General features: G+C 37.6%; 1 protein-coding gene across 1 annotated transcript; it reads left to right on the top strand.

Annotated features, from left to right (window-relative positions):
* The first annotated feature begins 1,349 nt into the window (after positions 1-1,349).
* On the top strand, positions 1,350-2,000 carry LOC145799261 (uncharacterized). Its single transcript, XM_082888806.1, has 2 exons — positions 1,350-1,583; positions 1,653-2,000. Exons 1-2 carry the CDS (start codon positions 1,350-1,352, stop codon positions 1,998-2,000), a joined length of 582 nt encoding a protein of 193 aa, XP_082744932.1.
* Positions 2,001-17,877: the final 15,877 nt, after the last annotated feature.

Here is a 17,877-nt window from a genome sequence, read left to right as displayed (position 1 = left end):
GAGTGTACACAGAAGGTCCTTGGATCATAATGGACCACTATTTAACGGTCAGAAGATGAGAGCCTGACTTCAAACCATCTGAGGCGGGAGAAGTGGCCACGACTTTATGGGTCCGATTTCCACAACTTCCCATTGAACACTATAACGAGAAAGTACTCTTCCACATAGCTAAAGCCATTGGAAAACCTCTCAAGATTGATCAAAATACTGCTATGTCTGCTCGAGGAAGATATGCCCGTGTATGTGTGGAAGTGGATCTCACCAAACCATTAATTTCAAGATTTGCTATAGGTAAATATACATATATAGTGGAATATGAGCATTTACATTATTTTTTCTTTCAGGGTGGCAGAGTTGGACACCGGAAAGAATACTGTCGCAGTAAACCGGTGCTGGAGCCGGTGAAAGTGAATGCAGAAGTCATAGCCAACGGTCATGATGGTGGATCCAATCCAACTCCAACAGCTAGCTCCTCAGGGAAACAAATTGCCTCGGGCTCAGATCAATCTAAAGAGTTTGGGCCTTGGATGTTAGTGAACATGAGGAACAATAGACCCAATCTCACTGGTAGGCAGCCTGGACCTAACACTGCTAGTGCGAGAAGATCTACTAATAAGTTTGGGCCTCTTGCTAAGAATGGAAATAGGGAAGGAACTACAGCTTGAGCCAAGCATAAAAACCCAATGGGCCCTAATATGGAAAAGAATCACTTAGTGAGATAGGTAATCCTAATGTAACACAGAGAATCCCTTCTGAAAGACAACATGATGGAAGACAACTCAATAAAGACAAGACCACAACTGTTGCAGCACAAGCTAGACCTGAGCATACTGCAGCTAGCCCCATCCCTAGCCTAGTGAAAGCTACTGGTGACGAATCTACTATTATGATGGCAGATGCTTATCCACCCAACCCTTCTCTATCACCTTTCAACCCTGCCCCAGCCCAGGCTCCTGATTTCATCTCTCTCTCACCCTCCAATACAAATCCTCAACCCTTCTCCGTTAGTCTTGAGGTAAAGCAGAGGCCACCTGATAGGAACAATGAGCACCTCCAGCACCACCGAGGATCCAGAGACACCCATAGCTCAAACTACTTGGATGAGACACAGCTCGGTGGGATCATACCTCGAACCAGAGAGCGAAGCCATTCACCTAGTAAACGTAGAATGGTGGATCGAAGAGATAAGGCTGAACATCGCATCCAAGTGGGAGAGCGTGGGTGGAAGACCACTGCAAGCAACACAGATGGCAGCCCTAAGGCCATCAGAGCTATCCGAAAAGATTGTGCATGATTATATTGGCCTGACTAGCTCAGACCCATTACCTAATTTTCCCAATCGTTCATCCATGAATGTTATGCTATGGAACTGTCGGGGAGCCGGCAATAAAATCTTCAAGCGAAATTTCAGAGAAATCGTTAGACTACATCACCCTAATGTTGTGGCTCTGTTTGAAACAAAAGTCCTTTTTAGTTCTATGGGTCTCTTTTTCAACCAGTTGGGGTATACTGCCTCCACCATTGTTGACCCTGTTGGGAGAGTTGGAGGTATATGGCTGATTTGGGATCCTACCCAAGTTTTTGTTAGTGCACATATTGCCAACTCCCAACTTATTCAAGCTACTGTGAAACGGGAGAATTTTGAAGAATAGGTTCAAGCTGCTGTCTATGCCAGTCCTAATCCTAACATTCGTCAAAACCTTTGGAATGACATAGAAAACATCTCAAGCTCAATGATTAGGCCTTGGCTTATTGCAGGAGATTTCAATGATATCATTGGGAAAACTGAAAGAAGAAGTTATTCCCAAAATAACCAGAACTACCGATGCAAAATTTTTTTTGATAATGTTAACCGCTGTGGTCTTATGGACATTGGTTGCTCAGGACCGAAATTTACTTGGTCCAACAACAGGCAGGGCATGGTTAATACTATGGAAAGACTAGATCGAGCCCTTTGCAATGCTGAATGGAGAACTGCATTCCCTGAAGAAGTAGTCTGAAATCTCCTCGTACATATTCGGATCATTCACCTATTATGGTCCATACTGAAGGTATAACTAAACTCTCTCCTATTAATTGTCCTTTTCGTTTTGAAGCAGCTTGGCTTTCGCATCCTACCTATAAAGATATTGTTAAATCTTCTTGGAATCATTCATCTTTTATCCAAGATAACCTGTTTTCTGTTGCCTCTAATTCCCTTACTTGGAATAAGGTGGTTTTTGGTAACATTTTAAAAAGGAAAAGATGGCTTTTATCTCGTATTGAGGGAATTAAAAAAACTCAAATTTCTTCCTCTTATTTTTCTCATAACCGTTTTCGACTTGAAAAGGACTTCATTGTTCAATATAACAAAACTCTATTTCAAGAGGAAGTTCTTTGGTTTCAAAAATCTAGAGCCAATTGGATAACTCAAGGTGAGAGAAACACTAAGTTTTTTCATACTTCTGCTATTACTAGACGTAAGAAGTTGAGAATTGATGCACTTAAAGATGAGCATGGTGAGTAGATTGACAACCCCTTATTAGTTAAAAATCATATTCAGAACTACTTCACTTCCCTTTTCAATTCTGAGCCTGTTAATACTTTTGACCATTGGTGCAATATTACCACTCATAAAATTTTACATGATGACAATAATCTTTTGCTGAGAAACATTTCTACTGAGGAAATTTGGAAGGCTGTCAAGAACATTAGTGCATTCAAAGCCCCTGGGCGTGATGGTTTTCAAGCTATCTTCTATCATAAATTATGGGATGTGATCGGGGTCAATGTCTGTGATTTTATTAAGAATTGCTTCCAATCAAAATCAATACCCCCTGTAGTGAATCAAACTCTTATTGCCCTTATTCCCAAAACTGCAATTCCTGAGAATATTAAACAATTTCCCCCTATTAGCCTATGTAATGTTTCTTATAAGATTTTGTCAAAAATTTTAGTGAACCGCATTAGGCCTCTTCTCCAAGATCTTGTTGGCCCTACCCAAAGTAGCTTCATTTCTGGTCGATCTACGCATGACAATATTATCATTACCCAAGAACTGATCCATACTCTTAGAAGAAAAAAAAAAGGTAAGCATGGTGGTCATATTATTAAGATTGACCTTGAAAAGGCCTATGATAGAATATCTTGGATTTTTTTTGAAAGCCACTCTTGAAGAATTCAATCTTAACCAACATTGGATAGATCTCATTATGTCTTGTGTTTTTTCTGTGAACTTTTCTATCTTATGGAATGGTGAAACCATGGATAATTTCAACCCTGGAAGGGGCTTGAGGCAAGGTGACCCTCTTTCACCATATTTATTTGTGCTATGCATGGAAAGATATGATCAGAGTGCAGGTGGAAGCTGCAAAATAGAAGGGGCTGAAGGCCTCAAACCATAGTCCACCCATCTCACATTTATTTTTTGCAGATGACCTCCTTCTCTTTGCTAATGTTGACCAGTCTAATTGTGATACAATCATGGAAACCATGAATGAATTTTGTTGCATTTCTGGGCAGAAAATCAACCCGCAAAAGTCAAAAATGTTCATCTCCCCCAACATCCACAGGAATTTAGCTAAGGAGTTGGGTTTACTTTGTGGTATAAGTCTCACTCAAGATTTTGGTAGATATCTTGGTGTTCTCCTTATTCACAGTAGGATTAGCAGAAATATTTATAATGGAACCATTGAGAAAATCCAAAAGAAGCTGTCCTCTTGGAAAGCTAAAGCTTTATCCCTCGCAGGTAGGACTACTGTGATCCAGTCTGTTTCATCTTCTATACCTTCCTATATCATGCAAACTTCTAAACTCCCCCAAAGCATCTGTAAACAAATTGATAATCTTAATAGAAACTTCTTATGGGGTGATCTTGACGGAAGGAAGAAGGTCCATTTGGTGAATTGGAAACAAGTCTGTAAAACTAAACAAGAAGGAGGTCTGGGTCTTAGAAGGGCTGAAGGCCAAAATCTTGCATTATTGGCAAAATTGGGTTGGCAGATAAATTCTGAAACTGATGCTATTTGGACCAAGGTTCTCAGAGGCAAATATTTAAACAAGCACTCTTTTTCAAACTGGCCTACCAATAAGAAGGCATCACAAATTTGGAGGAGCATTATGAGGACTAGGAATATTCTTGCAAAAGGTACCAAATAGACTGTTGGTAATGGCAAAAACATTTCATTTTGGAAAGATTGGTGGTGTGGGGATGGGCCTCTTGATTCTATTTTTCCTGGACCACATACTCAAGAAGATGTTAAAGTTGCTGATATGATCAATGAGGAAGGAGATTGGGACTTGAATAGGGTTAACAATATCATTCCTTCTTCTATGCAGCACCTCATTCACCAGATTCATCTCCCTTTTTTTGTTGAATAGGTGACAACCCCCACTGGATTGGCTCCTCCAATGGTGACTTCTCTGTTGGGGCTGCCTATCTCTTGATTTCCAATCTAGATTCAGCACAAGAAAATCAAATAGCTACCTGGAACTGGGTCTGGAAATTAAAGATCCCCCCAAAATTAAAGGGTTTCATTTGGCTGCTACTGCATAATAAGATGCTCACTAATCATCAAAGAAAGATTCGAGGCTTCATCAATGATGATACTTGCCCAAATTGTCAAAGCCACTGTGAGGATTTGAACCATCTGTTGAGAGAGTGCAAAAAAGCTACTGAAGTCTGGGATTTTCTCCCCAATCACAGTTGGAGAAATTCTTTCCATAATATGGCCTTAGATACATGGATCCAACATAACCTTAAGAGCAACAATAAAGAGTGCTTCAACATTCCTCGGGGAACTGTCTTTGTGGTGACCCTGTGGAGATTATGGAAGGCTTGAAACAACATGGTGTTAAATCAAGAAGACTACCTCCCTCATGAAACTATGAGATAGATTCAACACGAAGCAAAAACAATCCACCGGGCTTTCCACACTGACCTTTTCACAGGTAACTCATTACACATTCACATTGATTGGTGTCCTTCTTGTGCAGGTCAGCTCAAGCTTAATACGAATGGATGCTCCAAAGGAAATCCTGGCCCTGCTGGGTATGGTGGCTTGCTCAGAGATGCTAGGGGAGTTTGGATTTTTGGCTATCATGGAAAATTGGAGTTAGCATCCAGTGAAGAAGCTGAGCTCTGGAGAATTTATCGACGCCTCACCATTATCTTCGAGAAAAGCTTGCGTGATGTCCTGATTGAATCTGATGCAGCAACAGTGGTGTTCAACATCAACAACCCCACAACCAGCAATTATCCTCACCGAGCTCTCTTGGAGGATATCAAATTCCTCATGCACAGATGCAACTGTGTTGTTAGCCACATACCACGTAAAGGAAACCAATGTGCAGATGGTCTTGCAAATATGGGAGTGCATCATGGAGAAAACCTCGTAGTGTTAGAAGACCCACCCAATGATCTTGTTAGTCTGCTTGTTGCAGACATTGTTCGTCTCTCTTGTGAAAGGGCTTAAGCTAGTTTAGCCCTATTTTGGTTTGTTGTTTGCTGTGTTTTCTTTCTTTTGTAACATTTCCTTTGAATAAAAAAAAAAAAAAAAAGAAAAAAAAAGATGATACCAGGCTTATGACCAATGGCCCATCAAAACTTCTCATAGGCCCATATAATCTAAAAGTAAATTATAAAATACACCCCTGAGATTTGATTAAAACACGAATCGCCCCTTATAGTTTTAGAAATTACATTCCACCCTTGAGATTTCTAATTTCATAACAAATCGCCTATTTTATTAATAAATCATCAAGTCAATTAACATTTTTTAATGATGTTAGAAATAAGTTTCAATTCATAATTTAGGTAATTTTATTATTGTATAAGAGAGTAATTATGAACTTCAATTTTTTAGTTAATTCCATTAAATAAAAAATTATAACAAGAGAGTAGTTGTAATTTTCCAAACCACATGAGGCAATTTATGTTTTAAGCAAATCTCAGAAAGTATATTTATAATTGGCTCGTAATCTAATTTAGCATTTCAAATTAAATGTATTAAATATAAATTAATTAAATCTGTTTGATAATTATAACTAACATAACTTAAATTTTTAACGATAAGGTACATAATGATGACTTGTAAGATAGTTTATTTTGATATACGTATACTAAACACAATTTATTCAGTAATTCTTTTTACGTACTTTGTTTTGCTAATTTCAATTTCCTTTTCACTATTGCTTTTATATGATGTACACACTGAATATTAAAATATATATATATATATATATATATATAAATAGAACCTCTTGTGGGCAGGAGGACCTTTGGGGTGCGCCTAAGTTACCTAATCATCGAATCCCTAGTGATCATAGCAAAATTTTCTATTTATTCAATGAGATTATTTTGATGGATATCGGTGCATCATAGGAAATGTAGCTTCAATTCTACCTATAATATAAACACCACTTGGTTCAATTTTTTAAGGCGGTGAAGTAAGTTATTGACATTAGGGGAATTATTGTTCAATGGAGAGTAAAAAAAATTATAAATATATAAGAGACGTAAGTTATTCTATGATTGAGTATAAGTAAAAAATTTTGTAATTTTTTTTTATTCTGTACTATTGAACAATAATTCTACCTTGATATACTAACCTTTCGAACAAATTTCAACTGCTCGCAAATCAACCTTCTTTGCCGTCACGAAATGGGCAAGCTTTTTGAAGGCGTTGATTTAAGGGTTATATTTAAGAAATTGATTATTTAAATTAATTTTTTTATAAAAATATGTGTAAAAAAAATAAAAAGCATAATTAATTTTTTTTTGTAATAACTTTTTAACTATTTTAACATGTTGTCAAATTAAGCCTCAATCAAAACCAATTTTTCGCCTTTCCTTTTAATTAGTTTTATACATGGGATGTAAAAAAATTAATAAAATATATTTATATGAAATAACATAAATAGTTAGATTTTATATGTAAATTATGAAAATAAAAAATAATATTGAAAGTTACAATTTAATTTTACAATTTTATAACAACTTATGTATCAATTTTTAATTTGTCACAACTTTAATAATAAAACTTTCAACCCCCTTGTTAAAGTTGTAAATTTGGGTGAGTTGAACCCAAACAACTTGAGTCAAGTCTGTAAATTTTTAAAGATTATCCAACATAATTTTTAATTCAGTGAGAATCTATATAAAATTCAAAAATTTGAATAAATTTGAATGGACTTGGACAGTGACACCAAATAGCCTTAACAATTGAAACAAAATTGTATATATAAATATATAAAATTATTTGCTAATTTTTTTAACAATAAATAAAATTAATTAAAAATTCAATATTAATGAATAAAAGCAAATACACCTTTTAAAAAGATATAATCGATTAAATTGATATTAAAAAAATTATATTTTATAATAGCATAAAATAATTTAAATATGATTTTTCAAAAATTATTTTTAATTTAAAAATTAAAATAAAATATTTAAATAAAATAAAATGAAATTTTACAAAATAAAAGTATCTCTATATAAAAAAAAAAAGTAAGAAGAAAATTTAATCTCATTTGATCTGAAAATAATTATAAATAACTAATAAATTATCACCTATAACCCTCATTTTTTTTAAAATAAAAAAAAAAAATTCACAAACCATCACTTTTATTAGAAAAATAACATTTTTTTTCTATTTGTTTTAGCAAAACTCACTTTTTAACAATTTGAGCCAAAATTTTTCATTTTTCATTTTATTTTGTTTAATTTTTAATTTGTTTAATTAACAACTATGATTAAAAAATTATTAACAGGATCCACTATGTTTCACAAGTGTTAAAAAAGTTTAGATGAACAATAAAAAAAAATGTTCGAAATCCAAAAAAAACACCCACAATTGTATCCACAATGATGTGGTATTATATGTGTCAACTCTTAATTTGCTATACACTCAATGACATGGGGCCCAACTCCTTTGTCACATCATTATGGGTGAAAGTGCAAGTTTTTGGCATTGCTGGAATAATAAATTATCACTATAACTCCCATTTGCTTTTTTTATTGTATAAAAAAAATAAGTTTCACCAACCATCACTTTTAATAGGGAAAAAAATGTTTATGTGATGACCGAGTACATAATCTATCTCGTTCTTCTTTGATTTGTGTTGGAATTACTCATGTTAGAGTGTTGGGTTTAACTTGAGACCTTGTCAACCGTTTGGGTTTATCGCTTTTGGAAAATTTTTCACAATTCTCGTCCTTATTTTTATTACAGAGTTGAGTTTCGCTTGTTTTGGAGGGTGCAAGGTTGGATTCGGGGTGTCACGGGTCAAGCTGGTGACATTTTTGGCTGGAGGCAGAACTGCACGTGCAGAGGCTTGGGCTATATGTGTGGAAAGGGTGCCGCACGTGCGGGAGGTGAGGCCGTACGTGCGGTGAGGTAAGGCTGATGATGAGTAGAGGCTGCTTTATATGCACATGCAGAAGGAGGTGTGGGAGAGAGTGCCGCACGTACGGGGGTGAGTGTCGTATGCGTGGGAAGTACGTGCCGCACGTGCGGGAAAATGGGTTGACGTGCGGGAAAGCGCTGAGTCCGAATTTTTTTTTCCTTTTCTTATCCTTGGGCTGAGTGTATCTCACTTTTACACATCTCTCTCTCTCTCTCTCTCTCTCTCTCTCTAAAACACTTCTCTCCATTCTCTCTATATTTCCTACACCAAATTAGATTAAATCTTTGATTTCTTCAAATCCATTGGAGTTTTGATCCTAGTCCCCTCATCAAAGTTGGAGAACTCCTTGAGAGCTACGTTTTGTGCGGTGGAGATTAAGTTTCAACACAGTTGATTTTGGGAGTTTCATCTCACTTCTTCTTCAAAACTTGAGGTAGGGATTTTCTTAGAGTTATATATATATTTTCGCAAGATTATGTTGATTTTGGAACTCGAAGAGAGTTATAAAATATTGGCTTACACTAATTTGGGTGAGACACAGTATATATATAATCAATTTAAGATACAGAGGAAAAAAGAATTAAATAATTACATAAAATCAAATCCCTAAACAACCGTAATTTATAGAAATCACGGGATGTCCTAAATATACAATATTCCATATTCCAACACTCCCTCTGAAACTGGATCAAAGATGTCAACCAAACCCAGCTTGCCAATAAAAGATCGAAGTAGGGATGGTCCTACAGATTTGGTGAAGATGTCGGCAGTCTGATCAAAAGATGGAACAAACAAGGGACATACAATGCCTGCTCAAACCTTTCCCAGATGAAATGAATATCAACTTCAATATGCTTAGTACGCTCATGAAGTACAGAGTCGGAGGCAAGTAAGATGGCAGACTTATTGTCACAAAATAGCTTGGAGGAATTATTCTCCTCAAAGCCTAATTCAATAAGAATGGACTGAAGCCATAGTAACTTACATGTCCCATGAGCCATGGCTCGGTATTCAGCTTCAGCAGATGATCGAGAAACAACCGCTTGTTTTTTTATTTTCCATGACAGAAGATGGGTACCAAGCGTACCCCAGAAGTGGAACGTCTGTTAGTCAACGAACCTGCATTGTCTGCATCTGTAAAACAGGACAATCCTATCTGAATCCCATAATTAAAGAATAAACCCAAACCTGGACAAGACTTGAGATATCTCAAGATGTGGTGAACAACATCAAGGTGAGCAGTACGAGGTGAATGTACAAACTGACTAACTACACTCACAGCAAATGTCAAATTTGGCCGTGTATTAGTCAAATAGATCAAATGTCCTACCAATCTTTGGTAGCGAGTTGGATCAAAAAGCAACTCACCAGACCCAGCCAAAAGTTTTAGATTTGGGTCCATAGAAGTAGATGCAGGCTTGTAGCCCATCATATCGGTGTCTCGAAGAAGATCCAAAGTAAACTTCTATTGAGACAATGATATCCCACTGCAAGAAAGAGCTACTTCAATCCCCAAGAAATATTTGAGAGGACCCAAGTCCTTGATGTCAAAAACTTGACTAAGCTCCTATTTTACTTCAACAATACCAATGGTGTTATCTCCTATAAGGATGATATCATCCACATAGACCAACAAAATAATACATCGGCTATTGGGTTGACGACGAATGAAGCATATATGGTCAGAGTGACACTAAATAAAATCCATAGATAGGATAACAGAGCTGAAACGATGGAACCATGCACGAGGAGATTGTTTCAAGCCATAAAGAGACTTACGCAGATGACAAACCTTGCTAGCATACACCCCCTCAGCTCGAAACCCGGGTAGAGGATCCATGTAGATCGTCTCAAGTAAGTCCCCATGGAGAAAAGCATTTTTGACGTCAAGTTGATGAAGGGGCCAAGAAGTAGAGGCAGCCAAGGAAATAAGTAAACGAACAATGCTTAATTTAGCAACCGGTGCAAACGTAACGCCAAAATCCTTGCCAGGAACCTGTGTAAAGCCCTTGGCAACAAGACGAGCCTTATATCAGTCCACTGTACCATTAGCCAAGTGTCTGACTGTAAAAACCCACTTGTACCCAACAATTGTCCCACCAGAAGGTAAAGAGACAAGATCCCAAGTGTGGTTATGCTCTAAAGAAGCTATTTCAGTTTGCAGAGCTACAACCCATTATGGATTCTGGAGAGCCTTAAATATAGACTGCGGGATAGAGACCGATTCAAGTTTGCTAAGAAAAGACTGATGAGAAGCTGAAAGGGCATAACAACATAAAAACTGGGAAATAGGGTGATTAGTACTACTAAACCAACCAAACCGATTAGGGTGACGGTGTTCACTGGTTGGATAATGAGAAAGAGCTGGAGAGTGAATAGCAGAGGGAGTACCTGGGTTTGAGGGCGATGAAGATACTGGAGGGGGCGGAGCACGAGGGCGACGAGAGTATGCCTATAATGGCGGAGGACTAGCAGGGGCAGATATAAGCGATGATGAAGGAGCAAAGGAATCAATGATAGGAACATGGCGAGCATTTGGTAACATAGCAAGAAGCGGTGCACTCGAGGCGGAATCCTGAAACATAGGGTTAGAACCAAAAAATGGCATATCTTCACAAAATGTGACATCCATAGAATGATAAAACGATGATACAATGGATCATAGCACCTATAGCCTTTAGAGAGAGTTGAATAGCCCAAGAAGATGCATTTAAGAGACTTGTTATCTAACTTGGTCCAAGTAGGACTACAATCCTAAACAAAACAAGCACAACCAAACACACGAGGCATAAAAGGAAATAACATGGTATCTGGCCGAAGTAATTGAAAAAGGGCCAACCCATGAAGAATCCGACTAGGTGTCCGATTTATGACGTAAATAGCAGTAAGCACAGCCATATACCAGTAGGATTTAGGGACATTCATCCCACAAAGAAGACACCGGACAACAGACATAATATGACGGTTTTTATGTTCAGCAATCCCATTTTGTTCAGGGGTGTAAGTACAAGTGAGTTGTTGCAAAATTTCCCATTGATTAAGTTGGGAGTGAAATGCATCGGAGATGTACTCCCCCCCATTATCAAAACAAACATTGCGTATAACGGTGTGGAATTGGGTTTTGACCATTTGGAGAAATTGAATAAAAAGTGGAAGCATATCAGACTTCTTTTTAAGTAAATAAACCCAAGTACACCTAGAATGGTCATCTATGAAAGTCACATAATAGCGATGCCCAGAAAAAGCCAAAAAATGAGAAGTACCCTAGATATCAGAGTGAATAAGGTCAAATATACAGGAGGCGCGATACATGCGAGGAACAGAAGAAGTACGGTATGTTTAGACAGTTCACAAACAACACAATGAAACTGATGATCCTTGCAAGCTTAATTAAGTGATGAAAAAAGTAAACATAAATAATTAAAGTTTGCATGTCCTAAACGAGCATGCCATAAGGCTAAGTTTGAAAAGAAAACACATAGGAAGACAACTCAGGTAACACAGTTGCTTGCATGCTAGAAATGGTAGAATGAGAAGGTGTTGGGTCCCTGAAATAGTATAGCCCGTCGCGCTCAAACCCCCTGCCAAAAATCTTTTTCGAAGTCAGGTCCTGTAAAGTAGGTAAGAAAATAGCAGTGCAATGAAGGTTTTTAGCAAGGCGACTAACAGAGACAAGATTGTAAGTAAAACGGGGCACATGTAAGACACAAGTAAGTGTAATATCAGACGTCAAGGACACATCACCCTTATGTTGGACGTGTGAAATAGCCCCATCAGCAAGACATACAGTCTGAGCAGGAGTAGAGACAGGAGAGGATAAATAAGAAAACTCACTGGTCATATGATCATTGGCCCTAGAATCCAATACCCAAGTAGGTGCGGTGCGAACATGAAAGGCTGTAGGAGTACCTGTAGCGACTGTGACAGTGGAAGGAACACTTGGAGACATGGTAGTGAATGAACCAAGTTGCTCTTGAAGGCGACCAATTTGAGATTGAAGCTGATGAAGATCAATAGAATGAGTCGGCTGCGGAGTACTAGATGTGTCAGCAATAATAACAGTATAGGGAGAGTCTGATGGGCGTGCCCTTGCAAAGCATTGCTTCAATTCAAGATAAAGCTTGAAGCACCGTACTTGGACATGACCAGCTGCGCCACAATGGTGGCAAATAACCTTGCTACTAGAAGCACGAGAACTAAACTTGGCAGCAATAGCCATTTGATCTGAAACGAAAGATGAGGCAGGAACAGAGGAAGGAAGCGGAACCATTGGTTGAATTAATCGATGACGACGACCCTCACTGTCAATAGTGGCAAAAGCCTCATATAAGGATGACATAGGTGATGTGTTCAAAATCTGAATATGAAGAGACTCGAATTCAGGTTTTAAACCCATTAGAGATTGGTAGGTGTGCTGGCGAGCAAGACGAGCAGACACAATAGAAGCGGCAACAGCTAGAAAATCAGTCAATGGCTCACACTGTGCTAACTCCTTCCAGCGAGACTGAAGATACCCAAAAAATTCAGTGATGGTAAAACCCAAAGCTTCTTGCGAGGCATAAGAAATATCTTGATAGAGCTCGAAAATCCTAGCATCATTGTGGGCATGTGCGTACATCTGGGTAAGAGCCCTCCACAACCGAGGAACTGTATGATAGTATATAAACATGTTGTAGATACGTTCTTCCATAGAGTTGAACATCCAACCAAGTAAGATGCAATTGTCAATATCCCATTGAACTTGCTTAGGATCATCGGTGAGAGGTTGTGTCTCGATTTCCAAAAGCCATCCAGATTTGCCTCTACCTCCAAGGTAGAGACGTATAGACTGACTCCAAGCAGCAAAGTTGTGACCATTAAGCAGCACACTAGTAATTTGACGAACCAGAACATAGGAGGCAAAGGATATCTGAACGAGGCATAATACTCTGAGTTTGTGTAACAAAGTCAGACATTCTGAAACACCACGAAGCCGAAGTAGCGGCGTCACACAAAAGAGATGCTACTGAACACATTGGTAGCCTAACATAACAGAAAAACAATCTAGAAAGTGCTTACCATATCAGCACATGAACCCTAGAAAGGTAAAGAGAGAAGAACAACCCTATGAGGAGAAGCCGCACTAGACCCAAGACATGGAGGGTCTAGTCGGCACCTAAGGAAGCTACGGTAGTGAGGATGAGGGACTGCCACGGGGCTGAGAAGGAAGAGGAAAGGCTTTCGGCTGGGTGGAGAGAAGAAGAAAGGTTGTCGGGTGGCTGGGTAGATGGTTTAGGGCTGCCAGAAACAGAAGACAAAGGTGGTGGGTGGCTAGGGTTTGGCTCTGATACCAAGAAGAGAGTTGTAAAATATTGGCTTACCCTAATTTGGGTGAGACAAAGTATATATATAATCAATATAAGAGACATGGGAAAAAAAAAATTTAAATAATTACATAAAATCAAATCTCTAAATAATCGTAATTTATATAAATCACGGGATCTCCTAAATATACAATATTCCATATTCCAACACCTTTGGTGGTATTGAAAATTGATTTTTTTGGCTCAAGAATGTTGATGGTTTTAAAAGTGGATTTACACCTTGTTTTTCTTAAAATTGCTTGAGAGGTTTGAACCACATTGATTGAGGAAAGATGTTTTTGGAGAGATTCTTCCAAAAGATGAATGAGTGTCTAGTTTTGGTGAAAAACCTAGAAATTGGAGATTTTTGAAAGATGTTGAGAATCTTTGGATTTTTACTCGTTAAAGTGCCAAAATGAATGAATGATTGGAAATTTCTTATTGTTGTACATAAATGAGAAATTCCATGGAATATGAGAAATAGTTGGTTTTGAGTTTATTGTTCAAAATATAGATATAGTCATGAAATGACTAAATTGTTGAGAATGCATGAAGTGTGGAAATGTTGCTACTCTTCGATGGATTTAAATGAATATATGGTTATATTGTGCAATTGCATTGGGAAGAGAAATGGGAATTGTGATTACAATGGAAAAATTGTGTGGTAGAATTGAAAATCGAAAAATGTTACATTTCATTGATAATTGTTGCATTGGCAAATCCTTTCATTCGATTGTCATGAATTTTGGAATTGAGATTTGAAAACTTCTGCATTGAGAAAGAGATGTTTGTGAAGCAAGATTTCATTGAATTGTTTTGGTGTAAATACGTTGGTATGTCTGGATAGGGGGTGTAGATGAAATTGATTAAGTTGGCTTGAGTGTCTAGGGTTAAAGACCGAAAACACGCACGGGGGAGGTACCACGTGCCTTCTAGTTAGCTACCGGTAAAGTGGGGATTTGATAGTACTAGTTATGCTTACTTGCAGACACCAACCTAGGGATTACTTGAGTCGTATTCACTGCCCCTTGAACTTGATTTAAATTATTGAATTGTTGAAATTTCAAGATTTCATTGTACATGAAGGCTTTCAAAAGATGAAAATGCGACTTTCTTTTAAAAGCATATCATGGCATGCGCATTTCATTTCATGAGACTTGTATAAAATGTATATACTTTGTTAAGAAGTTCCTATTGGGCTATATGCTCACCCTATGGGATTTTGTGCAGGAAAAGATGTAGTGATTCTGCCAAACTAAGGGCGTAGATGTGTATGTTGAGAGCAAAATGCTTTTGTTTTGTTGTGATTATTATTTTTTTTTTGGCAAGCCAAGGGCTATATTTGTATGGGTTCAAACAGCCATTTTGTGTAACCGGACTTAAGGCTTGGACTTTGTAGCCTTTTAGGACATTTATTTACTTTTGACTGGAAGTTTTATATGCCATAGATTCATGTACTAAAGTCGTTGAATGTATATTCGCATGTAGAACTATTTTGTAAATCTCTTATGATTATATATGCAAGTGCTGAAGATTTATTTTGGTTTACCGTAAGGAGCGGTAGTTGGTGTACGTTATTGTGTATATTTTTTTTGAGGCGTCACAACTTGGTATCAGAGCTACCGAGTTTGAATACTTAGGGCTCGTGGGAAGTGGTTGTTTTGCCATAATGGGTTCATTTCGCTTGATTAGGAGATGTTCCATATTTTTTTGGTTATGTGATAACATGCTTATATTACTAGATAGGTATGAGATTGAACTTTTGAGATGTGGTTTGCGCCTATTAAATTTCTTGATGTCTTATTAGAAGGGTACTTAATCAATACTCGTTCTACTGAGAATTATTGGTATTTCGTGGGACAAATTTCATCATAAAGGAATAATCCGTATGTGTTTATATGACTAAGTGCTTATGTGGAGTGAAACTAAGTTGCCTATGTGGTAAGGAAATATATAGAATTGCTGTGATCGAACGTGTGATGTAAGTTGCGAGCACAATTGAGTTTGTGTGCTAAATTTTTTACCTTGTTCCTTAATTAGGATGTCAGGAAGGGGTCAAGCCCATGATGGTAGAGGCGGTGGACGTGGTAGGCCTCACCAAGGTGTTCATGAAGTACCGGTCCATGAAGTTTCGGCTCAAGAGGCAGCGTTCGGCCAAGCTAATACGGCCGAGCAAGCGGGCCAAGCTAATGTAGCTGAGCAAGTAGGGGAAGCGGGGATTTCAGGGTGAGTGGGCCAAGCCGAAATGAGGGCCTTGGCCCGAGAAATGGCAGGGGCTTTGAGGGAATTGATGAATTTGTTGAGAACGGAGAACTAAGCCCGAGAGAATGCCGTGGAGACAAGGGCGAGTTTTCTCACTAGGGAGTTCTTGCGGGTCAAATCGGATGAGTTCCATAGTGGCCCAGAGTCGAAGAAAGCAGATGAGTGGCTCAAACAAATGGTGAAGACATTTGAGATGCTTCACATTGAAGAGAACGAGCTAAGAGTGACTCTGGCGAGTTGCTACCTCAAAGGGGATGTGGGCCAATGGTGGAAGTACGCCAAGGGTAGAGTGGAGTCGACATAGGAAGCCTTTGTGGTTGCTTTCCAAGACAAGTATCTACCTCCGACTACTAGGGAGAGATTAAGGCAAGAGTTTCAAGACCTCAAGCACCTTAACCTATCCGTGGCTGAGTTTGACGCGGCTTTTACTAGTTTATCCCGGTTTGCGCCGGAGTTGGTGGCAACAGAAGAGCGCCGTTGCATAGAATTTGAGAAGAGATTGAGAACTAAGATTTGTTCAAGGTTGTTGGGAATATGATTTGGAACTATGATCGTCTTGCGGAGGTGGCGGCACATGTAGAGATCACTGTGCAGGCCGAGGAGGAGAGACTTCGAGGTTCGAGGTCTAGGGGCCAGGAGTCATATATAGACCCAGTAAAAAAAACAAGGGAACTTTCTCATCCCAATCCTAGTCACAACAATCTAGATCTACTTTTCCTTTGCCTAGTGCGGGCCCGGGAAAGAATGCACTGGGTATTTTCTCGTGTCACAAGTTTGGCCAACCGGGTCACAAAGCCAATTCCTGCCCGTAGAAGGGAAGAGGGCAACAAATGTAAAATATATAAATAATATTAATGTCACTCTTATTGCTCCTAAATACAAAAATTATGAGTTGATTATGATAATTTTAAATTTGTATTTAAAACTTATAAATTATAGAATAGATCATTATAATTTTAAATTTATATTATGTCAATTTTTAATTTAAATTAATAGCTTGCTTTCCATATTTAGTGACCCTCAAATTTGAATTTTGAAATGGATTAGTATACTTTTCATTTTTTTTAGATTTAATATACTTTTCATTTAAAAGTCATAAATCAAAAGATATTAATTTTTTGTTTATTTATTTAGTTTTACTTGAATAAGAGCCAGCCAATAGAAGATTTTTAAAATTTTTAAAATTCAAAAATTATGAAATTTAGATTGAGAACTTGAAACTCTTACAAAGTTTATGGGTTAGAAATCTCATTTTTCTTATATAATATACAAATTTGTTAGAAATAAAAATATGAACTCCATTAAACTAGGTAGGGCCGATTGATGGAGACTATACACCCGCCATATTTTTTGTTGTTTTATTTTCAGAAGATTATGATTTTAACACTAATTTAAAATGACAAGTAGTAATATATTGTGGAGTCAATAATGATTTTTTGTTTGTTTGTTTGTTCGTTCGTTCTTTCTAATCTGTTTCAATCCAAGCTTTCAATATATGTAATTTTTCCTAATAATATAATTACGAGCAAGTCTGTGTGCATAAAAAGTAAACCGATACAATTTTCTTATAAAGGGTGGGGTGCACACGTGGAACTCTTGTGAGAGGATCGTGTCCTATTATGTGATTGATTTTTGTATTCCTAACATTACTGTTTGACTATTATTTCTCCTTTTAATAGCGTGAAAGACTAAAGTTTCTTCCTATAAGTTAAATGCCACTTAGATGTTAATTACCCATATTGTATAATTAGTAATGGTAGTTTAGTATTCAACTTATCGAGGTGGTGGAGTGATTTATTGATGCATTTCATTTATTTATGTAGGCTGCCAGCCAAGATCCGTGATGAAGAAGTAATTAAATGCATAATTTTCTTTCTTCTGGTTTTTA

The sequence above is a fragment of the Camellia sinensis genome, chromosome 9 (genome assembly GCF_055761805.1).
Source record: "Camellia sinensis isolate YWXY chromosome 9, ASM5576180v1, whole genome shotgun sequence".
Taxonomy (NCBI): Eukaryota; Viridiplantae; Streptophyta; class Magnoliopsida; order Ericales; family Theaceae; genus Camellia; species Camellia sinensis.
The sequence above is the reverse complement of the archived record's forward strand: the minus strand, read 5'-3'. Positions and strand labels throughout refer to the sequence as shown.